Consider the following 26386-nt stretch of genomic DNA (forward strand, 5'->3'; position numbering starts at 1 on the left):
TCCCTGAATACTGTCAGAAGAAATATGATCTGATTAGGATCCTAAAAAGCAAGGATTCCAGTCAGGCTAACTCATCTAGATCTTGGGTCTAGAAGAACACTAAAGATGGATTTGTAGTGGGAAGAAACAGCTGGGGATTAAAAAATGTAAGAAGACAGAAATGGTAGGAAGGGGGCAGATTATAAAAGGCTTTGACCACCAAATGGAGGAGCCATCACCAGTTATCTATTTTTTTTCCAGTCAAACTGGTCTTTTTATTTCTCATACATGACACCCATTTTCCATCTCTGTACTTCTGTCCAGGCTGTCCCCCATTTATTTTTTTTTTATAGCTTTTTATTTACAAGATATATGCATGGGTAATTTTTCAGCATTGACCCTTGCAAAACCTTCTGTTCCAACTTTTCCCCTCCTTCCCACCACTCCCTCCCCCTCAGATGACAGGTAGACCAATATATGTTAAATATGTTAAAGTATATGTTAAATCCAATATATGTATACATATCCATACAGTTATTTTGTTTCACAAGAAGAATTGGACTTTGAAAAAATGTATAATTGACCTGAGAAGGAAATCAAAAATGCAAGCAGACAAAAACAGAGGGATTGGAAATACTATGTAGTGGTTCACACTCATTTTCCAGAGTTCTTTCGCTGAGCATCACCAGTTATCTTGACTTCTGTCTTGCCTCTGATTACTTCAGAGGAGAAAATGAGACTAGTGACTTTGGACAGCTCTGCCTAACAAGAAGAAATGATGAACAACAACAACAACAACCAAATGGAAGATTTTGTACTGAATCCTGGAGGTGATAAGGAATAAATGGAGCTTACATAATTAAGGAATGAATATCATTTCCCAAGGGAAACTAGGAACCTGTGCTTTAGGAAGATCACTTTGCAAATTAAGTGAGATGGACTGCAGTGAGGATAAATTTGTGACAAGAACACCAATCAAAAGGCAGTGCAATAATTCAGGTATGAAGTGATAAGATCCTTTACCAGCATAATGGCAGTGTCAGAGGAGAAAAGGGGACACATATGAGAGATGCTATGAAGGTAAAATCAGCAGGCTTTAACTATAGCCGAATGAGGAGTCAAGGATGAGAACTTGGGTGTCAGGAAAAATGATGCCCTCAACAGTAATAGGGGAGTTAGGAAGATGGGAAGGCTAGGGGAAAAGATAATAAGTTCAGTTTTGGATGAGTTAAGTAAATGGAATATTCATTCTGAGATGTCTAAAGGCAGTTGGACATGAATGAGACTAGGGATCACAAGAAGGATTAGGGCTAGAAAAATAGATTTGAGAATCGTCAGCATGGGAGAATGAAATCAACAAGTTAAATAGTATAAAGAGAAATAAGAAGGGAGTCCAAGAGTGTGGGGAAATCCCGTTAAGCAGCGTGACACTTTGTGTGTAAATAAACAGAAACTTAAGATAATTTGGCTATAATGATAAAGCCAAGGACATGTCCTGGCTTCTTTAAAAATCAGGAAGCATTCATCTATTTAATCCCTAAACAGTTATGGACGCCTGCCCCCCTGGCAAGGCCATTTGGGGATTCCAAGAAAGCTGAAGACATAGCAGAACAAGAACAGAGTATATAACATAAACACTTGAATAGAAAGTTCCAGGAAAATGAAGAGTCTGTGGAACTGACTGGAGGACAGAGCAGGGCAGGTTCAGATGGGGCTCAGTCCTTGACTGGGATTAGGTCTGGGGTTTGGGTCAAAGTCCACTTCTTAGCTGGGGTTAGGGCTCTGGCTTGGGTCAGAGTTCTGCCATCGGGCTGGGATGAAGGCTCATTCTAGGGTCAGGGATCAGTCTAGAGTCAAACTCAATGCTTTGCCTGGAGCTGGATCTGAAATAAGGACACAGTCTAGAATTAGTCTAGAAGTGGAGAAACAGAATCCAAGAAAGCTGAATAACATTGAGTTTGGCTTCAATCATATTAACTTTAACTTCTGAGATATAAGTAATCTAAGTGTCCCCAATTCAAGTTCTGGGCCAAATCTGGCCTTTTAGACCCAAAGTATGAGATTTTTTTTCCTAATTAGGTAGCACTGTATAATAGAAAAGATGAGGAAGACTAGACACAGACAAGCAGCACGACTTTGAAAGCTACAAACTGAACTTTTTATATACTTAAAAGAAAAGCAAATTGTACATAATAGAGATCAGAATAATAAAGAAATTTCTGAATTTGGAGTTAGGAAAAACCTGGCTTTAAATTCTGCCTCTGATACTTAATAATCATGTTTTCCTGGGCAACTAATTTACTTTCTCTGTGCCTTAGTTTTCCAGTTGTAAAATGGAGTCATAGTATATTCCCTACAAGGTTCTTATGCGCCTCAAATGAAACCTTAAAACACTACTTCAATTTGACTTTTTTCAACAATGAGATGATTCAGGTCAATTCCTTTAGATCTGTGATGGAGAGAGCCATCTGCATCCAGAAAGAGGACTATGGGGATTAAGTATGGATCACAACATAGTATTTTCACCTTTTTGGTTGTTGTTTGCTTGCTTGTTTCTCTTTCTCATTTCTTTTTCTTTTTTTTGATTTGATTTTTCCTGTGCAGCATGATAAATGTAGTAATATGTTTAAATGACTTGCACATGTCTAACCCATATTGGATCACTTGCTGTCTAAGGGAGGTGGGGAGGAGAGAGGGAAAAATTAGAAACACAAGGTTTTGCAAGGGTGAATCTTTGCATATATTTTGAAAATAAGAAGCTATTATTAAAATTTAAAAAAAATATAGAGATTAGATAAGATGACCTCCCAGGTCCTTTTTTTTTTTTTTTTTAATAAACTTTAATATCCTATGTGGCCTGGTAATAATAGAAAACAAAACAAAACAAAACAGAAAACCCCACTACCTTAGGGGGCAGCTAGATGGTTCAGTGGATAGAGCAACAGTTCTGGACTCTATAGATTTGTTGGCTCTGGTTTTGCATGTTGAGTCAAGAAAGGGGTTTGAATTCTAATAATCCCATGTCTCATCGTGTGATCTTGGGCAAGTCAATTCAAATCTCCAGGTTTCAATTTCTCCATCTGCAAATTGAAGGGATTGGATGAGAAAATATTGACATTTGTATGGCACTTTAGGGTTTGCCAAGCACTTTAAATATGGCTTGGTAAGTGGAAAGAATACTGAATTTAGAAGTGTACTACCTGGGCTGTCTATCCTGTGTTCTAAGGCACATACTCCAGCTCTGATATCTGGTGTTATAAGGACTCTCCCAGCTCTGACATCCTGTGTTCTAAGCTCCTCCCCGTCCTGACATCCTGTGTCCTAAGACTTCTCCTAGCTCTGACATCCCAGTTCTAAGGGTCCTCCTAACTTTGACATCTTGGGTTCTAAGGGCTGTCCCAGCTCTGACACTCTGTGTTCTAAGGGTCCTTTCAGCTATGATATTCTCTGTTCTAAGGACCTTCCCAGCTCCGACATTCTGCATTTCTGAGAGGTTCTTGTTCTGATTGAGAAAGAAAGGGGACAAAGTCCTTTTCCTTGTGGGAGAGCCAGAAGCTGCTGAAAAGCAGGCGTTTTTGTCTTTTTAGGGCCACTTTTGCCTCTGTACTCCCCATGGCATGCCATTAAAGGTGCACAGATTTGCAGGTGACTGGTACAAAGTCTCTTCCCAACAAAATCTACCTTTTCTTGGTAGAGAAGAGAGTGAGCTGCTGAGGGGAGGGCCTTTGATTGCCCTGGCCTGTTGGAACAGAGTCCATGGTGGGTGGGAAGCAGAGGAGGGCCGTAGGGAGGCCTTGCTTATAAGAAGGCAGTCTCCAAAGGTGCCAGCCATCTCCAGCCACCTTGTACAGCAGGTAGAGGTCCTAGTGAGCCACAAGGTCTGGGAGAGCTCAAAGTACTCGGTAAGTACAGCGGCTACACAAAACTCAAGTGCTAGAGCAGACATTTGTGGCATAGGAGGAAAATCTATCAAATTTGGAATCAGAAAATCTGAGTTCAAACCCTGACTGTAATTTACTATTTGGCTCCAGCAAAACTTTTCCTTTTTCTTCAAACTCAATTTCTCTCATCAGTAAAAATGAGAGGGTCGGACAAGATTGTCTTTATGAATTTTTCCAGTTCTGAATCCTGGTAGCTCAAGCATTTATCATGAGTGTCTAGGAGTTTTTGTGGCATGTCCATGTAGGCAAAAACCCTGAGGATTGAGGTGAGGGTGAATAATTGGGGATATAGAGCATAGGCACCCACTTTCTTTCTCTCTCTCTCTCTCTCTCTCTTTTTTTCTTTCTTTCTTCTGAAGCAATTAGGGTTAAGTGATTTGCCCAGGGTCACACATAGGAAGGCCAGATTTGAACTCAGGTCCTCCTGACTTCAGGGCTAGTAATCAATCCACTGCATCATCTATCTGCCCCTCACTTTCATTTCTTTAGCAAGATTCTAGCCAAGGAGGACCGGAAGGATTGGGTCCCTATTTGGAGCTGTTGGAATAGAGGATTCAACTTTACCTACTCTCTCTTTTTTCTCTTTGTGCAGGATTGTGCAGAACTATCTGAAGAAGGTAGCCATCAGAATGAATCTCCAACTACTCACTGGCCTCTTCGTGGCACTGATCCATGTTGTCTACAGTCAAGGTATCCATCCCCCTATGGTCATGAAGCTGGGGAATCTCCCTCCCTACCACCTATTCCTGGCATATCAGATGCTATCTGAACCCATCTTGGCTATTAGCCCAGTATATTCTCACCATACCTGACAGCCAGCAAATGTTGGAAGTAGGAAAGGAACTACTCAAAAGGCATCTTGTATTCATATAGGCTCCCCACCCCCTCCCTCACCTGTGACAGATGCAGTATGGGATAATGGATTACTATACCTCTCTGTGCCTCGGTTTCTCATCTGTTAAGTGAAAAGGTTAGACTTGGAGGCCTTTCAGGTGTCTTCTGGCTCAAGAGTCATGATCCTATGAACAAAAAACATAAAAAAATAGCTGATATTTATATAGCATTTTGGAAGTTATTAAGACTCAGCCAGAAGACCTCTAGTAAGAAAGGCCCTCACACACTTTTGGACCTCTCCAGTTGCCTGTGAGTTCTTTTTCCTCCCTGAATCAAATCTAAATCTGCCTCTGCATCTTCCACCAACAGAATCCTGGTCTTTATCTCTTTGCTTCTGCTCTTTTCTTCTGTTTTTTTTTTTCCTGCCTAGCTAATCAAAGCTCAGCCATCTCCTCGTGGAAGCCCCTCCCTGTTCTCTCTCACCCTATTCTATTGCCTCATTGTTGTGGACTCTGTACCACCTTAGGTTATTTGGTGCAATTTATTCACTGGAGGATACTTCTCAATCCTTGTATCCTAGCACAATGCAGGGCACACAGTCAGTTCTTTAACTTTTGTAACTTTAATATCTGGCACAATGCTGGGTACAGAGTAAATGCTTTAAATCCTTGTATCCCTAGCATCTAACACAATGTTGGGCACATAGTCAGTGCTTTAATCTTTGTAAACCTAGCATCTAGTATAATTCTGCGCACATAGTCAGTATTTTAATCATTGTATCCATAGCACCTAACACAATGCCAGGCACAGAGTCAGGAATAAATGTTTATTCAAATGAATTAGATTGGACTTGGATCCAGTAGATCCCAATTCATATTTTAACTGTGAGGATTACTATCTCTGACCATATATAAAACCGGGTGGTTGGATTATAACTTTCCAGCTCTAAATCCCACACTATTAATTGATTTCTAATGTTCCTTCCATGATTCTCTGGCTAGTCACCTATAACTCCTGACCCTTAGGGGAATAGATATTCCAGTGGGAAAACTAAGTATAAACCCCAGTGTTAAGCTACAAACAATAAGGGACTGTCTGGTGGGAGAGAATTCTGAATATAGAGTCAGAAGAGTAAAATTTTGAATCCTAGCTCCTCTACTTACTAGTTAGGTGAATTGAGGCAAATTATCCCTCTGGACCTGTTTCTTCATCTGTAAAATTGAAGTGATGGTGTTTAGATTAGGAGATTTCTAAAGTCCTTCCAGCTTAGACATTTCATGGCTGCCTCAGATTACTTTCTCCAGGTCTCAGTTTCCCCATTCCATAGGTTGAGGATCCCCTATGATTCTAAGAGTAGCTTATCCAATGAGATCAGGAGGAGCAGTGACTAGCAAAACTCAGAAGGTAGCCACTAGCCTAATTCCCTTTGTTGTATTTTTTCAGAGCCATTACCACAGGGAAAGCCAGAACTTCCATTCTACACATGGATTCCAGGACCTTCTTGTAGGACAGGAAAGTTCTGGTTTAGGGATCAGGGCTGAGGAACTCCTGGATCTGTGGCTATTTCTTTCCTCTGCCTTTGATCGGGGTAGGAACAGAGATTTCTTATCAGTCCCATCATCCCCATTCTCCCTCTCCCCAAGCCTTATTACCCAGTCATATTGCTGATTATAATAGGAAGGGCCCAGGGAATAACTTTCAATTCCTTTGATCCTCCTGAAAGGAGGAGAGGAGGGTCAATGAACCCAAAATACTTCTCACTGTCTTGGAGTGGACCTCACTTTATCTTATAGAACATTTATTGGTCCCCTGCTCAGAGGTCATAAGGTTGGTGGAGTCTCAGTTCTCTAAAAGTTCACAATCTGATAGGGAGGCCAGGCTCATATACTTGGGGAAATAGTAACCACAGTACTTGGGATCATGGGGGAGGCAGTTCTGTATAAAGTGAAAGGCCATGAAGTCTAGTGAAAATAAAGATCTCATTTCCCTCCATGCACGTTCTTCTAAAAACCTGGCATCTGTGGACCAAGGTTAAAAATTCTTGAACTAGATTGTCTCTCTAAATTCTAGATAATAATAGCTAGCATTCATATGGTACTTTAAGGTCTGCAAAGTACTTTGTCTCATTTGATACTATGATTATTCCCATTTTATCATTGAAGAAACTGTGGTAGACAGAGGTAAGTAGCTTGTCCAGGGTTACATAGCGACTAAGTATCTGAGGCTGGTTTTGAACTTAGGTATCCGTGGCATTCTGATCCTCTGACTTATAATCTTAGAATGTGGGAAAAACAGACTTGGAAGGGACTTTAGAACATAGGTTATAGACCAGAATCCCAAACCTGGAAGAGATTCTAGAGGTCCCTCGTCCAACTCTTTCATTTTACAGATGGGAAAATTGAGGTTGGGATATATTTGCTTTGACAATGATAGAATTGGGATTAGAATTTAGGTTTTCTGCCTCTAAATCCGGGTTCTTTCCTGGAGACCAAGTGAAGTGGTTTCATAGAGGAGGAGGGATTTAATTTGGGGCTCTTGAAGGACATCCTTATTCTTCACTCTACATCACATCTATACTCCCAACCAACCTCCCACCTCTGTCCTGGATGACCACTTAGTTGAGTTTCAGGTTTTTTCCTACAAAGAGCTGAAGGAGCAACTGCTGGGCAGTCTTTCCCCTCTACTCTCCCATCCCAGTATCCCATTATCAGTGGCAGGACATGCTGACTCAGGGACAGCTTCCTTATTCCTACCTATACTTCTACTCACATAGGTCTAGAAGCTGGAGGATGGAGCTAAAGGAATAAGGGGGTCTTGACCCTAACTTTCCTTTTGTTCTAGCTCAAAGAGGAAGTATCTACTATTTACCCTTAACCCAACTAGTCATAAAATAGACCATAGATTTCAAGCTGGCAAGGTCCTTAGAGGCAATAGGATTTTAAGTCCACTCCCATCCCCATTTTACAAATCAGGAAACTGAGGCAGACAGAATTTTAATAACTTGTTCAAAGTCACACAGCTAGTAAATGAAACAGGATTTGAACTCGGCTTTTCCTGGCTCTAGATTCTGGTCTGTATGCTCTCAACTATCTAGCTGCCCTTATAGTTCAGAGGACAGCAGAATTAGGAGAAGGGAGTAGAAGCAGGGAATTTTGAGGAGACTCACAACCAAAGAGTTAAATCTAGAAAATACAGTGGGGTATAGTGGAAAGACTAGACTTGGCTCTAAATATTTCCTTAGCCACTTATTATTTGTATGTTGCTTTTTGCGGCCCTTTCCCTTCCTGATCTTTAGTTTCCTCATGTTAAAAAAATTTTGTTTATTTTTTAAATTCACAAGCTTCCTCATTTATAAATCAGTATTCCCAGTATTCTAATTCTTTGAAAGAAAATAGTGTCCTACTTCTTATACCCTAAAGAAGAGGCAAAGTTGACCCCTGGCATTTCTGGGCAGCCTTATCTGTTCTAGTTCTTTGGAGGCATAAGTTGTATCCCTTCCTTCCTCTCTGGGCCCAATTCCCCATTTCCCCCAAATTCCCAGGGTACTGAATATAGGTATCAGGGCTTGGGTCACTTTCCTATAGTTTCTGTTGGGAGGACAGTCATGGAGAGGCAGCATTAGGGCGTTGAGAGAATGTGATAAAGTAAAAATAGCAGTGGACTTAGCATGAGGAAACTTGGCCTGAAATCAGAGCAAGATCACAGCTTTAGAGCTGAATTTGAAGTCTCTCCTTTCTGTTCCTCCATCTGACATTTTGACAGTGTGATCCTGGATAAGTCACAGAAATAATGGGGTTCTAGTGGCAGTCAGAGAATTGTGGAAATTCCCTTTTGGTTGATGCAGGTCCTTCGTGAAAGAATTCATGAACTCAAAGAGTTTTAAGTGGCAAAAATGGAAGTTTATTGTTGGATGAGACGTCAGCTTTGCTAGAAAATCTGACTTCTTCAGTGGCAAAGTCCTATTAGGGAAATGGAGTATACTTTAACATATTTAACATGTATGGGTCTACCTGTCATATAGGGGAGGGGATGGGGGGAAGGAGGGGAAAAGTTGGAACAGAAGGTTTTGCAAGGGTCAATGCTGAAAAATTACCCGTGCATATATCTTGTTAAAAAAAAAAGGTATAATAATAATAAAAAAAAAAGGAAATGGAGTGATACGAGAATGTCTTTTCAGCAGACAGGAGTACTGGCAGGCAAAGGATATGCTCTCATAGACTCTCTGGAGTCTGGGGAAGGAGAGGGGGGAATTGTAAGGGGGGGAGGAGATCAGGAATCAACGGGACAGAATTTCAGTATTAATTTTACAGATCAAAAGGGAACAAGTTTCACACCCTATCAGAATCAAAGAGACAGACTGGAAGGAACCTCCAAGGTGATAACCAACTCCTCATTTGATTGAGAGCAGACTAAAACAGAGACATGTTAAAAACTTGTCCTGGGTCACATAACTGGATTTGAATCCAGATCTTTTTGATTCCAAGTGATCTATCTACCATACCAGTGGGGTTAAACTGAAATGAAAACAGAAAACCACAAATGAGTATTATCTATGTTGTATTGGATTTTTATTTATTTTGTTAGACATTTCCCAATTATCTTTTAATCTGGTTTGGGTGCTGCTCTAGAATTGTGGGGGCACTTCTGCATTATAATGTGCTGATTCATGATGAGCTTTATTAACACCCTCAGTTCAAGGAAGCAGGAGTTATCTTACAGGTATCACTGAGACATGGTAGTTTGGGACACATGATCAGAGTGTGGTTATCAAAAAAAGAACAGAAAATAGATAAAGGTACAGCTCTGAATATTAAGAAAATAGAGAATTTGGAACTGAAAATAAAATAAAATTGAATTTTAAAAATAATTTTAAGTCAGATGGAAATCCAAGAATCAGAATGGGAAAACATGGTGGAGAGCATTGGGATAAAGCTTAGTAGAGGGATAGACAGAAGCAATGCATTCTCAAAGCATGCTACAGGCCAAGGAGGTAATTGCACCAATTCGTGAAGTGGATCATAACCGTGACATAAAAGACTTGTAGTCATGGGGGCAGGGGGATTTCAATTATCTGGATATCTGCTAGAGTTCTCTTTCTGCCTAGAGCAATGCAGTTAATTGCTTATTGGCTTGCTTTTAACAATAGTTTCATTCTTCAGAAGTTAGAGGAAGTAACAAAGGGAACTGGTATCCTAGAGCTTATTCTGAATAAAAAGGAAGAACTGGTTGCTGAAGAGAAAACAGGAAACCTTGGAGAAGGAAGTGAACACTCCTTCTTAGAATCTGTGTTAGAGGAGGAAAGCTAACCCTTTCCCTAGATCTTGGGGTATCAGATTTTAGAGGGTTGAGAGAAAGGTTAGGTAGGATCCGATGGCAGAAGATTGGCAGGTGGAAGCAGTCCAAGGGAAGTGGGGGCACCCTCAAGACTGAAATTCTGAAGGCACACAAAAACAGGCCAGTGTGAATACACAGAGAACTCATTGACTAATTTAGATTTTTAAGATGGATAGAAGAGCAGGTAATAAAAAATGGCCCAGAAGCACCATAGTGTGGTTCTATCAGAATAGCAGCAGAGTGCAAAAGCTCAGTATGAGCAGGGACTGGTGATTGTATTAGCTACAGTCCCCCAAAAGGAGTTGTGGGTGAGGGGAAAAGGATTGAGATACATTAGGGGACAGGAGCATGAAAGAAAGATTATTGTTCAGGTGAAATGGATAAGGAATAATGAAGAGATTTCCTCTGTTTTCTCTGCCAAAGGGAAAGATGCTTGCCCTGGGAAAGACAGAACAAAAATGGCTAATAGGGAGTTGAAATTCAGAACAAGGAAGGTAATAGGAAGAGAGCCTGTAGGGCTGCCTTTGATTAATTGAAGTCACTTGGCCAAGTGGACTGAAAAGATTGGCAAATGAAGTTTTTGAGCTAACCTTTCCCCTCCCTGAATTTCATTTCCTTATTTGGAAAAGGACCAAATGGTGTCTTGTCCCTTCTGCCTGTAAATCCCACGTTCCTCTGACTTCTAGGAATTGACAGTTAGAAGGCTTGACTTGGAAGTCAGGAGGCCTATTTCCACCAGTAGGTGAACCTGGACAAGTTGCTTTTTCTCTCCAGGGACTCAATTTCCCCATCTGTAAAATGAATGCACGCAACTACCAACTTCTTCTAATTCCAATTTCTGGTTCCGTATTTCTAATCAATGGTTCCTGGTCGCCCATAGGCATCTATGAAGACTGCTGTTTGAAATATAGTAAACCCAGGAAACCAGCCCTTTTACGGAATATCAGGAGATTCAAAATTCAAGAAGTGAATGGGAGCTGCAATATTCGAGCTGTCATGTGAGTGCCCTTTTGACTGTGTGACCATAGGAAATTCCCTTTCTTTCTTAGGGCTTTTTATCTTATCAGTCTAACATGGGGAATGGAATCAATGATCTCTAAGAGTCCTTTTATCTTGGATTGATCCTAGGACTCCAAACCTGCCCACAGGGATGGCACAGGGGGATTTGAAGTAAATAAATGGAGGCAGCCATGGGTATCAGGCTGCCAATGTTGTGTCTGCTCCAGTGTGATCCAAGAGCCTGGGGAAGGATCAGAAACTAAGGCTTCTAGATATGTTGCTTGGGCTGAAGTGGAGGAGTAACAAGAAACAACGGAGGCATAGAAACAGCTGTGGGCTGTTAAAAATGGCCCTCCCTCCCCCTTAGTCCAAGGCTGGATTAAACCACCTCTGCATTGGAGAATATATTTATAGATGTAACTGTTGTCCCCTCCTCTGCCCCATTAGACAGGAAGACCTTTGAAGATCGGGGCAGTTTCTGCCTTTCTTTTTGTCCCAAGCACTTAGCACGGTATCTGGCACATTTAATGCTCAGTGATTGATTGATCAGAACAAGTAGTCCTATAGTCCTCATTTGATACAGACCTTTTCATATATTTATTTTCCTTCTCGGGGTAGGAATGGACTGACAAGAAGAAGAAACTTTAGCTTGTTTCAATGCCATAGTGAGGCTTCCTTCCACTCTTTATTGTGCCCACTTTCATTCTAGATCCATTTTCTTCCCTAGTTCTTCTCTAGATCCCTCTCTAGAAGGCTTATGGGATTATTCCATTCAATCAGAACCTCCCCCTCCCCAATTATGATCTCTTGATACACTGGACCCATTCTCCTAGGTATTCAGTTGCCAGTTACTGGTCCTTTAAGTCTTTTGACTTGCAGCCTCTTGACACTCCACCATGCTCTATTCCACTTTTGTTCTGTTATTTCTGGGACTGCAGACTCCCAAGCCCCAGACTTCCTAAGTACAGTCTCTAGTTCCTTGAATTCAGATCCTTTAGGCCTCAAATCTCTCAATTTCCAGACACCTTGGCCTTTGGCTTCCAATTTCCCTGACTGATCCTTGGACTCTTTGGTTCCTTAAATCTCCAAGTCCTTAACCCTTTTGTCACTTTATACCTTTGACTCCAAGCCCAATTCCCAATTGCTGGTGCTCCAAGTCCCTACATGCTTGCCTATTGACCCCTAGAGCCCCAATTTCCAGCACTTGTCCCTCTGGTCTCTCAGCCCCCAGACCCTTCATCCCTTTGCTTCTCAAACTCTAGGCTTCAAGTATACCCCTTGGTCCTCATCCCTAGGCCTTCCCATGTTAACTAGTGACTCTTTTTTTTTCAGTTTTGAACTTAGGAAAAAGAATGTCATCTGTGGCAACCCTGAGGAGAAATGGGTCAAGGATAAGATTAGGCAGCTGCAAAGGAAAATCTTCCAGGGCTCCAAGAAGGTCCACGAAGGTGGGTGAGAAAGGGACAGAACCTAATCAGAGAAGTGTGTAGCTGATCTTTTTTTTTTTTTTCATTCAGATCCATGTTTCAGATTTTAAAAAATTTACATCTTAATTTATTGAGATTGATTGTCTTTATATTCCATTAGAGTGTAAGCTCTTTGAAGGCAAGCACTCTGCTTTTGTCTTTCTTTGTATCTGTAGTGCTCTGTTCAGTGGCACATTAAGAAATGCTCCCTTTATTTCTCAATGTGTTCTTTTTCCCTCTTCTTCCCATTGGGCTATCCCTTTTAACAAAAATATATTTATTCCTCAACCACTGTATCCCGCTCCTGAGAAGAGGAAATTGAGGTATAATTTTTTAACTTTTTTCCCCCATGGCCAACCTTAGTCATTATAATTTTGTGGCACTGAATTTCATTTTTTCCCTTATCATTTATATTGTTGCCCTATTTTCCAAGTTTTGCTTACTTTACTCAGCATCAGGTCATACATCTTCCCATGCTTCTCTGGATTTTTCATATTCATTATTTCTTATGGCATAGTCATATATTAATCTGTGTTCATGACCCACAGTTTGTTTAGTCATTCCCCAATCAATAAACATTTAATTTGCTTTTAGTTTAATTTTTTCTATCATTTCTCTTGAGAATCCTGGATTACTTAACTATGATCACTGGGGCTTCTTCCCTTTCTCCTTTCTCCCTCTTTCTCTCCTTCCCTCATTCCTTTCCTCCCTTCTTCCTTCTTTCTTTCCTCTCTCCTTCTCTTCTTTCCTCCTCTTCTCCCTTATTCCCTCCCTCCCTTCTTCCTTCTTTTCCTTCCCTCCCTCTCTTCTTCCCTCTCTTCTTTCCTCCTTCCTTCTTTCTCTGCTTTTTTTTCTTCTCTTCTTCCCCTCCCCCTTTCCTTCAGAGGAAGGAAAGATCAATTCCAGCTAGAAGATGAGGTGAAAAATCAGAGGGGAAATCATTCCCATGGCAATGAGGGAGAACAGGAAAACATGGCCTGTTTGTCTTAGAAGGCTTCCTGGAGGAATCAATCAGGACTCTCACTCCTATTTTGGTCAGATGTAACTGGCTTTCCAGTTTTTGGCCAAAAGTAGAAGTGAGCTTTGGGAGCACATGCAACAACTACCAGGCTGAAGAGGAGGGGGGTAGATGAAGGAAGCTTTTGCAGGCAAGAAGCCAGAAATCTTTGTTCTCACACACCAGCTTCAGGAAGAAAGGTAAACTCAGGAATCCATGGGCCCCGAGCAAAATGTTGAAATAGGTGTATGCAAGGGAAAAGAGCCAAAACTAGCCCCTGGTCCATTTATAAGAACTTTGGACAGAGAATTTTCCTTGATATGGGCCTTTTAGGAGGAAGGAAAAAAAGAAGTCAGGAGATCTGGGTTCAAATCATTTCATTTCTGTGGACCTCAGTTTTCTCAGCTATAAAATGAGCTTAGCAGAGTGCCTGACATATAGTAGGTGCTTATTAAATGTTTTTTTGATTGAGGAGGTAGGATTAGATGATCCTTTAGGAAGAAACTGCCTAGAGGCAGCTGGCTGCTCAATGGATAGAGCACTGGTCCTGGAGTCAGGAAAGGTTGGTTTCAAATTCGTCTTCAAATGATTATTAGTTTCATTACTCTGAGCAAGCCACTTTACCTGTGTTTTTGCCACAGTTTCCTCAACTGTAAAATGGTAACACCGACCTCCCAGTGTTGTTGTAAGGAGCAAATGAAATTTTATAAAGCTCTTAGCATGGTGGTACATAGTAGGCATTTAATAAATAATTATTCCCCTCCTTCTGGATTCCTTTTCTAGTTTTATGATCCTTAAAAGATGTATCTGACACCAGTAAGTCAAAAATGAAGGGGTAGATGTTCAATAGTCACTTTTCAAAACCTTGTGTTCCAAATTATTCTCCCTTCCCCTCACTGGCCCCTAGATAGCAAGCAATCCAATATAGGTTAAACATGCAATTTTTCTAGACATATTTGCATATGTTGTGCAAAAAAAATCAGATTAAAAGGGAAAAAAACATGAGAAAGAAAAAAGAAACAATAAAAAGGTGAAAATACTATGCTTTGGTCCACATTCATTCTCCATAGTTTTCTCTCACTGCATGTGTTGGCACTTTCCATTGGAATCGCCTTGAATCATCTCATTGTTAAAAAGAGCCAAGTGGAAGGATTCTTTCTTAGTGATTATACTTGGGTCTTTTCCTTCCCTCAAGGAGCACACAGTCTAATGGGGAGATCAGATAGAAACAAACGTGGACAAGTGAGATGCATTTTGGAGAAGTAGAGATAATGTACAGAGAGGAGTCAGCAAAGTTTTCCTATAGAAGATGGGCTTTTAGATAACACTTGAGGGAAGTCAGTAAAAGGGAGAGTGGTCCAGACCTGGGGGATGGGCTAAGGGATGGAGAATCTCAGGGGAGGTCCATCCAAGAGGCCAGAATCTTCAGATGGGAGCACAAAAGGAGGGTGTGAGACACAATGAGGCAAGATGTAAGAAGTGGCAGGGTGGGGAAAGGCCTTGAGCACCAAGGAGAGGATTCTATCCAGGATTCTGGGGGTGATAGGGAGCCAGTGGAGTTTATCAAATAGGTGCTTTAGGAAGATAAACTTGGCAGCTGAGGGGAGGAGTGGGGAGAGATGTAAGGCAGTATGACCCCTCAGCAGCTGTTGTGGTAGTCCAGACAGGAGGTTAGAGAAAGGATGCTGGTCTGAGACTTAGGAGGCCGGAGGGTAGGACTCACCACTGACACTTGGGTAAACTTGGCCAGATCAGCTTACCTCTTTGGGCCTGGGCCTCCTCATTTGGAAGGGGTGTTGGGGGGGAGCTGTATAGGAGAGGGAGCCGCTATTCTAAATAGGAGCTATAAGGGCCACTCCTCAGCCCTGGCTAGAGTGAGCTCGAGCTGTGGGGATCACAGAGGCCATCCAGCTGAACCCTCTCTGAAGAAATTGAGACTTAGAGGGGCTAAGAGGCTTTTCTGATGTCACAGGTAGTACATACCAGAGGCAGGTTCTCAGCTTAAAGGACTGGGACTCATTCTACTGTGTCATGATAAAGGGTTGGGTCAGATAGTCTCTAAAGTTCCTTCCATTTATCTCTTCATTTATTTGTTTGTTCATCCATCCATCCATCCATTTGTTCATTCATCTATTTATCCATTTATTAATTCATTTATCTCTCCCCAACTCTCCCTCCCTCCTTCTCTCCCCCCTCACATATACACAATTTCCTTTCCTTCCCCTCTCCCTCTCTCTCTCTCTCTCTTTTTCTCTCACCAGCCCCTTTTTCTATTCTGAGCTTAGCAGACACCAAAGAGAATGAATATTAATATATGCACAATAGAATGGAAAAAACGAGAGAGAGGATTATATAGGAAACTGTGTTTCTATTTTGTCTGTGCTTCTGTTTAACTTTCCTTCTGTTGTATCCTTTCTTTCTCTCTGTATATATGTACACACATGTATGTGTACACACAGGTATACATATGTATTTGTATATGTGGGTATAGGGACACATGCATATACATACATATACATTCATATACACATACTAGGTGCCTCCTCATCTCCCCATCTTAGGGTCCTTGGGCCCTCACTCTGTTCTGTGTCTTCCCAGGAAACATCGTTAACGCAGCCAGGCTTTTGACCCAGGGTGTTCAGTCCCATCAAGTACATGGTGCTAGGAGGAACCACACAAGGCTGGAACACATCTCAGGTAGGCAGAAAGCTGGAGGAAGGAGTTGTGTTGGGGAAGAGGAGATTGTGAACTCTCCAGTTGAATGTGGGAAAGGTGGCCGTCCTCTTGCTAGTGAGTCCAAAAAGACCTTGGCCAGAGCAGGCTATCTGTAGGGGGCCAGCCAGTCTCCTCAAAAGCTCTGCAGCTTTTCCCTGTGCAGTTGTGGATTGATTTTCCACAGGCTCACCTGTCACTCCGTGACCAAGGCTGAGAATGGGATGTGCTGACCTGAGAGGTACCAAGAGGTGCTTCGGGCACAAGAATGCAATCAAATCTGGGAGGCGGGTCTAAAATAAATATAAGATGTCCTTGGCAAGGGATGGCTGTATCAGGAACTATACGTCACAAACTAGACAATTTTATAACTGTGTTGCCATTAACGGATTGGTACTGTTATTATTAATATTAATACCTAGCTAGAATGTAGCCATGGAATGGAAACTAATTAACTTAGAGACATCTAGTGCTATTGCTACCTTATTACCTTAACTTTCTTTTTCCTAAGGCAATTGGGGTTAAGTGACTTGCCCAGGCTCACACAGCTAGGAAGTGTTAAGTGTCTGAGGCCAGATTTGAACTAAGGTCCTCCTGATTTCAGGGCTGGTGCTCTATCCACCACACAACCTAGCTGCCCCTGCTATCTTACAAACCCTGGCTCTTAGATCAATATATGGACTTCCCTAATGAAATACTCAGCTGTTTATACTTTCTTCTTGGTGAGACCTTTGAGCCAGTCTCAGTTATTTCCCTTTCTGAATCCCCACTTTCCACCCAGGGGTTAGGAGGGGTAGAGGAAGAGAGGAAGGATCCTCCTCTGGAAATAATGATAAGACTGAGGCTGGCAGCAGGATAATGGAAAATTGTTATTACTAGAGTGCTGCTCACCTTTTTTTTCCCCTCTTTTACAGGATCCATGAAGTTCACCTCCACTCAGAAACCTTCCCTAAGGCTTCAGGGATAAGCCTGACATTTAAAGACGTCCCTCTACAATTTTGCTCCTATTTGCCTTTCTGGACATTTTATACCACTCCACTTCGTAGTTTTGTTTTGTTTTGTTTTTTACAGTGAAACTATCTCACTTACTGCTTCCAGAATATTGCACTTGAAATGGGAAGACCTGGATTTGAGTTCTAACTTAGCTATTTACTAGTTGTGAGGTAAACAAGTTGGCTGAAAAATTGATTTCACACAAGGCTCTGCAAGTGTCAATGTTGAAAAATTATCTGTGCATATATTTTGAAAATAAAAAGCTTTGAGAAAAAAGAAAATTGATTTCATTTTACACTGTACTAAGATAAGGTCAAAATGGACAGATTATGTCAGAAACTCAGTATAGACTTACAGCTCACACCCCATACCAAAATAAGGGCAAACTGGGTACATGATTTGAGCATAAAGGATGATACCAGAAGAAGAACAAGGGATAGTTTACCTATCAGATCTATGGAGAAGGGAAGAAATTATGACCAAAGAAGATCTAGAGAACATTATGAAAGGCAAAATGGACAACTTTGATTACATTTAAATTAAAAAAATTGCACAAACAAAACCAACAGAAATTCTTCCAATTTTAGCTATATAAAGTCTAGCAAAGACAAAACCAATTTTCACTCTCTAATGACTCATTGGAGAAAGGGACTCACACATCATAAGACTCATGATTCACAGTTTTGAATGCTTTGTTAACACATTAAAACTTTATCATCTGCAACCACATCTCATGACTACATCAAGTGAACTGGAGAGGGAATGGGAAGGGACCTTTGAAAAAACTTAGAACACAGCACATTAGATCTGGAAGGGACTTAGAGTTGGGACACTCCAAGTTGGAAAGGAGGTCACCTAATCCCATTTTTATCTGAACAGGAGCCTCATCCTCAACATACTACTAATCTCCATGCCTCCACTTAATCACTTGTAGTGATGGGGAACTCTTTTCTTCTCAAGTCAGCCGGTATCATTATTGGGCATTGAATGAGAGGCAAAAATTGTGCCAGGTAGTGGAATGCTGAGGGAAGTGTACACGGGGTGAAATCAGAGGCTTCACCAAGAACTTACAAGGGGACAAACTTAACCCAAAATAATTTTATTGTTGCCATTTCTTTTAATACAAAACAGGGTCCCTAGAGCCCTGCCCCGGCCTTCCTGGCAGGGGAGGGGTTGGGTGGGGGGTGGGAGGCGGGGATGGAGACACATCTCCAAATCTGGCTTCTTCTGCTAATAGCCCGATGCCCCGATCCCTACCCCCAGCTGCCTTGAGGAGCTCCCAGGACTGGCATTCACATGAAGCTCCTTTGGTCTGAATGAAGCTCCCTCAGAAACCGGCCCCTGACTCTCTGACCCCCTGGAGCCGGTCTCAGTGCGATACAGACATTTTTCAAGTCTGAGAATAACCAAGATACAGTAAACACAGGTTGGATAAGGATGAGGGACAAACTGGGGCGAGAAGGGAAATGGACAGGACTTTGGGGAGGAGAGGGGACCGCACGATATGTCTGAGGGAGGGCAGTGATGTTTGGGAAATGGGGACTGCTTTTTGGAACTCTCAGATTTCATGGCTGATGTCCAGTGGTGGTGGTGGAGAATGAAGCCCTCGGGAATAAAGGGGGAGAAGCACTAAGGTAAGAAAAAAGCAGAACCTGAGCCAGGTAGATTTTAAAGGTCTGCCCCTTTCCCCCTTGCAGGAGACTGGATCCACATTCCCAAAGAAATTTAACAAAACCCTTTCTCCATTCCCATGCCCTCCCAGCTCCAAGCTAGGAAGGGGACGGAGGGTCCTCATAGCTCCAGCCTCCAGCCTCCAGCCTGGTGCTGTCCAACAAGATGGGCAGGGTTGTCCTTCCCCTCTCCAGGGCTTGAGGCAGCCTCTGCAGGGAAGAGGGAGGCCAGGTGCTTTGGGTTGTGTGGGGCAAAGGCAGCGGCCAGCAGAGAAAGGACAGGGGAGAATAAAGGGAGTGGCTTGCCAGCCCAGGAGGGTTAGGCAACGCTGTGGGTAGTGGGGAAGGAGGGTGCCCAGGGAGGAAAGACGGTATAGAGTAAAGGGGAGGGCCAGGGCCCAAGATTCACAGGGGCATGTGTGTGTGTGTGTGTGTGTGTGTGTGTGTGTGTGTGTGTGTGTGTAGGAGAGGACATGGAGAAAGTGGGCCAGGGGGAGTCAGAGTCAGGGGTAGGGGCAGGCCTGGGGCCCAGAGCCTGAGCCTCCAGGCTAGTAGAGTTGGAGCTGCAGTTTCAGCCTCAGAGCTTGGCCTCCCTCCTCGGCCTGCTCTCCCAGGTCATCCCCGGGCGGCCTGGGCACACTCATCACTTCCAGCTCGTAAGCCCCAGGGCCAGGCTTCTTCCGCCCCAAGCGCAGGTAGCTGAGGCCCTCCTTGTGTTGCATGCGGAAGAAGCCTCCCTCATTGCCGTGAGCAATAATGTACAGCACCCGGTTTTCCAGGGCCTCCAATGCGGGCAGAAACTCCAGGATATGCTCTCTCGGGCCCAGCTTTGAGAGATTCAAGGCCATGGCCAGTGGGGCTTCTGTGTCTACACTGGCCAAGCTCATCTGTGGGGAGGAGAAAGATGGCAAGAGAGTTAGAGCACAGGCCCTGAGGATCCCACTGACAAGACTCAGGCCCAAATCTTGCTCCCAGCCCTAGCTGGGTGAGCCTGAGGAATGTCCCTTTCCTACTGGCTCTCAGTTTTCTCTTACATAAAACGGGCCATTATGAATGTGCCTCATAGATTTTAAAACACTCTAGAAATGGGAATCATCATTATTATTGACAGCATATGATAGTCATAAATAGCAATAGTAGTATATTAATAAAGCACTCTAGAAATGGGACTCATCATTATTATTAATAACATGATAATAACTATAAATAGTGGCAATAGTCGCATATTTATAATAAAGGGCTCTAGAAATGGGACTCATCATTATTGACAGCATATGATAGTAGTCATAAATAGCAGTAGTAGTAGTATATTAAGAAATCATTCTAGAAATGGGATTCATCATTATTATTAACATGTGATAATAACCATAAATAGTGGCAGAAGTAGTATATTAATAATAAAGGACTCTAGAAATGGGACTCATCATTATTATTAACAACATATGATAATAACCATAAGTAGTGGCAATAGTCGCATATTTATAATAAAGGGCTCTAGAAATGGGTCTCATCATTATTATTAACAACCTATGATAATAACCATAAGTAGTGGCAATAGTTGTATATTAATAATAAAGGGCTCTAGAAATGGGACTCATCATTATTAACAACATATGATAACCATAAATAGCAGTAGTAGTAGCATATTAATAATAAAACAGTCTCTGGTGGAAAGTAAGCTGGATTTGTTGCCAGAGATAGCTAAGGACCTTGAGTAAGTCACTTGTCCACTTGTGACAGCCTGTTGCTCTTTTCTGGAATGCTCTCTCCATCTCTACTTTTTAGGATATCTAGCTTACTTCAAAATGAAGCCTTTCTCTTACCTGAAGCCCTTTTTGATTCCCTTTTTAAAAATGACCTTGGATTTGCTTTGTATCTCCTATTAGGTAAACAGGTTATTTCTTTCAACAGAAGGTAAGCTCCTTAGGGGCAGCAACTGTTTTTTGTTGTTGTTGTTGTTGTTTGTTTGTTTTGTTTTGTTTTTTGTTTTTGTTGTTATTGTTGTTATTGTTGTTATCATTGTTTTTGTTTTTTTATGATTCCCAGGACCTATGACATTGCAGATGCTTAATAAATGCTTGTTGATGTTTTGAAAGCTGTTTAGGTTTTAAAGTGGGACTTCCCATTATTAATAATGTAGGAGAATTACTAGTCTCTCTATAAATGTGGGTCTAGAATCCTTTATTATTAATATGCTACTACTGCTGCTATTTATAGTTATTATTATATGTTGTTAATAATAATGATGAGTCCCATTTCTATAGTGCTTTGTTAATATACTACTATTGCTATTTATGACTACTATCATATGCTGTCAATAATAACCTACTATGTGCTATCCACAAAGGCCGGGGACAAGCCTTAATCATTATGCATAATTATGCCAAACTTAATTATGCTCTCCTGAATGCTGGGGACAGGGCTCTTCTGCACACAGATGGTGATAAATAAATGTCTATACAACTTGAATTTCAATTTAAAGAATCAGATTTTGAACCACATAGACACTCAATGAGGGTGAACTAGAGACAATCTTTAGTCTGGTTTAAACTTATTTGAACTAAAATTAATAGTATGTTGCCCCAAATTAGGAGTACTATCTTAGTGTTTCTGCCTGAGAGGCAACATAAATGGATGCTAGTGAGGATCATAAATCTCGGAAGGCATCAGGTTCAGAACTGTGACCCAGAGATTGGTAGTATTTAAATTCAACTAGCTCCTGTGATTTCTGCACGTAAATACCTTCCCCCTACAACAAAATGCTTCACACATTTTAGTTATCAACTTTCTGCGACAGAAAGGAAATAACCCTGAGCCTGTCCTTCCAAAAGGCTAAGATTGATGTGATTTTCATGTCCTGGATGGGTTTGGGGCCCTTTGACCTGGGGAGAGATGTGACACAACTCCCTGGGGATTTAGTAACTTTCATTTTGGATACCACTGATTTAGTCCTTTTTTTTATAGGTTAGGGAAATTAAGGTCAGTGTTTTTGGGCCTTTTTTTTTGTATCTTCTGGGCTTAGCATAATACCGACACATAGTAAGTGCTGAATAAATGCTTATTGACAAGGTTCTGAGACTATAAGTTGCAGAGCTGGTGTTAAATTGCATTGGTAGAGGGGTAGGGAATTAGCATTTATGTGGAACTTACTATATGCTAAGTCCTTCACAATTAATATCTCATTTTATCCTATATCAATTCGGGAAATAAGTGTTATTATTATCCTTATTTTATATTATGTAAACGGAGGCAGACAAGGGGCCCAGAGTCACATAGTAAGTGTCTAGAAGCTGGATTTGAACTCAGGTCTTCCTGACTCCAGGCCTAGTACTCTCTCTACTGTCCCATCTACCTGTGTGGGGTGGGGGGTGTCTCCTTACCTTTTTCTATACTCAAAAAAACCACAGGTCCAACCCCCACCTCTCTCCCTCTCCCGGCTCCTGGCACAGTGTCTGACACATAGTTAGGTGCTTGTTGACTGCACTGAGTAGGCTCCCTCCCATTACCTGGTGCCTCTGGGTCCCATTGGTGTGTCGGCGCTGTCGGCTCCTCTGGGAATAGCCATTTATCTTGCACTCGTAGCAGGTGTCAGGAGAAAGCAGGTTATCTTCATTTTCCTCCTCAGCAAGGGTCGGCAGATAGGAATTCTTGTCAAAGCCAAGTCCTGAGATGCAGTGCCTGGGACCAGGAGAGGCAGTTGGGGTCAGAGGGGTCTCCAGGTTCCAGAGAACCCTTACCCAGCCTAGATACCACTAGTATAGGCCCCTTTTCTGGCACATTCAAATCGCCTCTTCTCCACTTCCCCCACGCCACTCCACATACTCTAAAATCCGTTACATCGGCCACCTTGTTGTTCTCTGTACATAATCTGCTCCGACTGTCTCTTAGCCTTGATCTCCTTCCTTATCTCTACTCTCTGTTTCCCCGAGGACTTAGCACAAATCTTGTCTTCTTCTGGAGGTCTTTTCTGGGTCCTTCCCTTCTGACATTACCTTCCATTCAATCTTTATGTATACCTAATTACTTTTGCATATAACTTTTTATATGTTGTCTCCTCCATTAGAATATAAGCTCTTTGGAAGCTGGAATTTCCCCCCTTTAATTGTTCCCTCAAGGCTTCACACAGTGCTTTATACACAGCAAGCCCTTAAATAATAATTGTCTTAGGTCCCCTCTTGGGAGAATGGAAAGAAACGGTCCAAGTAAGCCATGGTCACAGAGAGAGGGTCTGCATACATGTAGGAGCAGGTGAGAGAGCTTATATGTGCACCTACACAGGTGTGTTATCCCTGCATGTATAGAGTGAATGCAGGTCACCTGCAGTACAACTCTAGAATCACAGAACCTCAGGATCTCAGAGCTGGAAGGAACCTCAAGGGTAAGCTGGTCCACTCCTTTCTACAACATCACCAAATGGTCATCAGGGGACAGAGTTCTCAATCTGGAGTCAGACAGACCTGGATTCATATCCTGATTCTTAACATATATAGCTGTGTGACCATAAGCAAATAGCTTAACCTCTCTGAGAGTCAGTTTCTTCATCTATAAAATGAAGGTCATGGACCAGATGGTTTTGAAAGTCCTTGCCAAGTATAGATTGATGCTGCTGGTGGTAACTGATATTTTAATAGAAAGCACAGTAGAAATAGAAATAACAGAAAAAGAAAAATAGGGCTTTTAGACTGGTAAACTGTTGCGATCCATGGCTCTTCCAGGGAGTCAATTACACATTTGATTCAGACAGGGGAGATCCAGTTAGAGGACAGTTTGCTTAAAGAAGATCTGGATTCTCAGCAGATTCTATGTCCTTCAGTAGGACAGAGAAGATTAAAAATAATTGATGAGGTCTTAGGTTGCTGCAAAAGGGAGATGATAGTGTCCAGGCCAAGGAGGTGTCATACCCTACTCTGGTCAGACCCCACCTGGACTCCTGTGTGTGGTTCTGAGTAGGAGAGCATCCAGAGCAATAAGAATGGAATGGTGAAAGATCTCGAATTCATGCAATATAACTATTAGTAAAAGGAACAGAGAATGACAGAAAGAGAAGAGAAAACTTGGGGCAGCAGGATTTCTTAACTTAAGATTTTTTTTATTTTAATTAACTTTTTTATTATTATAGCTTTTTATATACAAAGCATATGCATGGGTAATTTTTCAACAGTGACCCTTGCAAAAACTTCTGTTTCAACTTTTCCCCTCCTTCCCTCCACCCCCTCCCCTAAATGGCAGATAGTCCCATTCATGTTCTTAGCCTAAGATTAATGTACTTTTTTATTATCATATTTCAATATATTTTATTTCCTTAGTAATTCTATGAAATTAATTTAATTTAATTTAGAAATGCATTTTTGAGGAGGTGTCTACAGTCTTCACTATCCTGATTGCTCAAAGGGATCCTGGACACAAGAAAAGTTTCAGAGCCTCAGGTTTCGTGGGACATATTTCTCTTTAAGCATATGAAGGGCTGTCATGGAAAAGAAAAACTATATTATTTTTCCTTGGCCCTAGAGGCCAGGACTAGGAGCAGTTGATAGAAATTGTAGTGGGTAAATTGAGACTCAATGTTAGAAAAACTTTCCTAATGAAAAGGACTAGCCCAGAGTGAAAGGAACTATTTCCTAGCTGAGGCTGGGATGTTCATGTTCCTGGAGGTTTCTAAGCAGAGGAGGATGTTATAATAAAGTTCTCATTTGGGATGGGTGGGATTGAATAATGACTAATATTTTTCCTATGGACCTCTGTAGGTATGTGGAGATTTGTATGTTGGAGGAGAAAAATCTACTCACCCTTGTCCAGCACGGAAGTATCCACCCGGGCAGCCACACAGGTAGCCCCCGTTGGTGTTGGAGCAGCCATAGCTGCAGGGGCTTCCCCCAGCAGAACACTCATCCACATCCCTGCAGCCCCCAAAGGCCTGGTCAAAGTCGTAGCCAGAGGGGCAGACGCACTTGAAGCTGCCCAGGGTGTTGTAGCAGGATGCTGAGCCACAGGCTGTGGGGCTGGAACACTCATTGTCATCTGGAAGGAGGAAGCAGAGTTTGGGACCAGGACTGGTCCCAGGGCCAAGGCAGGGCTGGGGCTGGGGTCCCCCAACCCGGATGGAAGTACCCCATAGAAGGGTAGGGTCCAGGAAGATGAGGGCAGAGAAAAGACCATTAGGAGACTATGGATAATGTCATTTACCAGAACTAGAATTAGCAGTTTTGATGCCCAGGATAAGTTTTTTGAAACTTGCCTGAGATAATCATCTTGAAATGTATTGCTCTAATGGAGAGGGAGATTGACTACAAGGTATCACTGTATAGTGGGAAGAGATCAAGGGAACACTCAAAGCTAGGGCACTAACTTGGATAACCACATTTCAAAATAATTGTTTTCCTTAGCAATCCGATACATTTTATTTAATTTAAAATTTAATTTAGTTTAATTTAGAAATATGTTTTTGAGAAGGGATCTACAGTCTTTACCATGCTGACTGCCCAAAGGATCTAGGACACAAAAAAGGTTCAGAGTCTCAGGTTTAGGGGAACATGGTATTTCTCTTTAAACATATGAAGGGTTGTCATGGAGAAGAGGGACTGTATTGTTTTCTGGATCACAGACTATGGCCCGGGTCAGGTGGAATATGCAGCAAGATGTAGGGAAGATGCTGTGTGGAAATGTCAAGGGAAGAAACATGCCCATGGATAGCTTCTGATTTTAACCATCTATTCTTGCTAACTGTTCATTTGTTTCTCTATTGGTAAAGAAGGTAAATATTATCAGCCCCACTATATTTTGCTGCTCTGGGTCAAAGAGTTTCAATGGAGTATTGCAGGGAGCCAGGGATCAGGGGGATAAAAATCTAAGAATAAAAAGTCAAATCTTTGTGCCCATTCTTCTCCCCTTCTGCCCCTTCCCTGCCACGTCTTTTCTTCTTCAGGATAAATTTTCTAGTTTTTCTGGCCTGATTTCTTCCCTTCCCAACTACCTCCACCCCTAAGCATTCTGGTTGCCTTTCCTTGATCAGAGCTTATGCTAAGTGTCTCTAAGGGTACATTGTCTCTTCTGGCTTTTTTTTTCTTTTTGTTTTTAAAATAAATTTAAATTTTTTGTTCTGATATGACCTATATTTCCTACTATAATTCTTCCACCCTTTCCCATCCTTGGGCTTCTAACAGGCAATATTGTATAGTAGAAAAAAGCTCTACAGGCTGATTTCAGGAAAGACTTACATGAACTTATGCTGAGTAAAGTGAGCAGAACCAAGAGAACACTGCACACAGTAACAAGATTATGTGATGATCAACTGTGATGGACTTGGCTCTTTTCAACAATGAGGTGATTCAAGGCAATTCCAATAGACTTGTGATGGAGAGAGCCATGCACATCCAGAGAGAAAAATATGGACACTGAATATGGATCAAAGCATAGTATTTTCACCTTTTTTGTTGTTTGCTTGTTTTTTTTTTTCTTTCTTGT

General features: G+C 41.8%; 2 protein-coding genes across 2 annotated transcripts in view; one reads left to right on the plus strand and one right to left on the minus strand.

The window, feature by feature from the left end:
• Window positions 1-3777: 3777 nt before the first annotated feature.
• On the plus strand, window positions 3778-17308 carry CCL25 (C-C motif chemokine ligand 25). Its single transcript, XM_012542289.2, has 6 exons — window positions 3778-3881; window positions 4513-4610; window positions 10969-11086; window positions 12420-12535; window positions 16149-16247; window positions 17177-17308. Exons 2-6 carry the CDS (start codon window positions 4550-4552, stop codon window positions 17227-17229), a joined length of 447 nt encoding a protein of 148 aa, XP_012397743.1. The 5' UTR covers window positions 3778-3881; window positions 4513-4549; the 3' UTR covers window positions 17230-17308.
• Window positions 17309-18348: 1040 nt separating this feature from the next.
• FBN3 (fibrillin 3) overlaps window positions 18349-26386 on the minus strand; it is a 103203-nt gene continuing 95165 nt past the window's right edge. Inside the window, exons 62-64 of the mRNA XM_031948293.1 lie at window positions 24712-24943; window positions 22432-22603; window positions 18349-19812 (exon numbers count right to left, since the gene is read on the minus strand). Coding sequence (XP_031804153.1) covers window positions 19474-19812; window positions 22432-22603; window positions 24712-24943 — 743 coding nt within the window. The 3' untranslated portion in view covers window positions 18349-19473. The remainder of the gene's footprint in view (window positions 19813-22431; window positions 22604-24711; window positions 24944-26386) is intronic.

The sequence above is a fragment of the Sarcophilus harrisii genome, chromosome 1, assembly GCF_902635505.1.
Source record: "Sarcophilus harrisii chromosome 1, mSarHar1.11, whole genome shotgun sequence".
Lineage (NCBI taxonomy): Eukaryota > Metazoa > Chordata > Mammalia > Dasyuromorphia > Dasyuridae > Sarcophilus > Sarcophilus harrisii.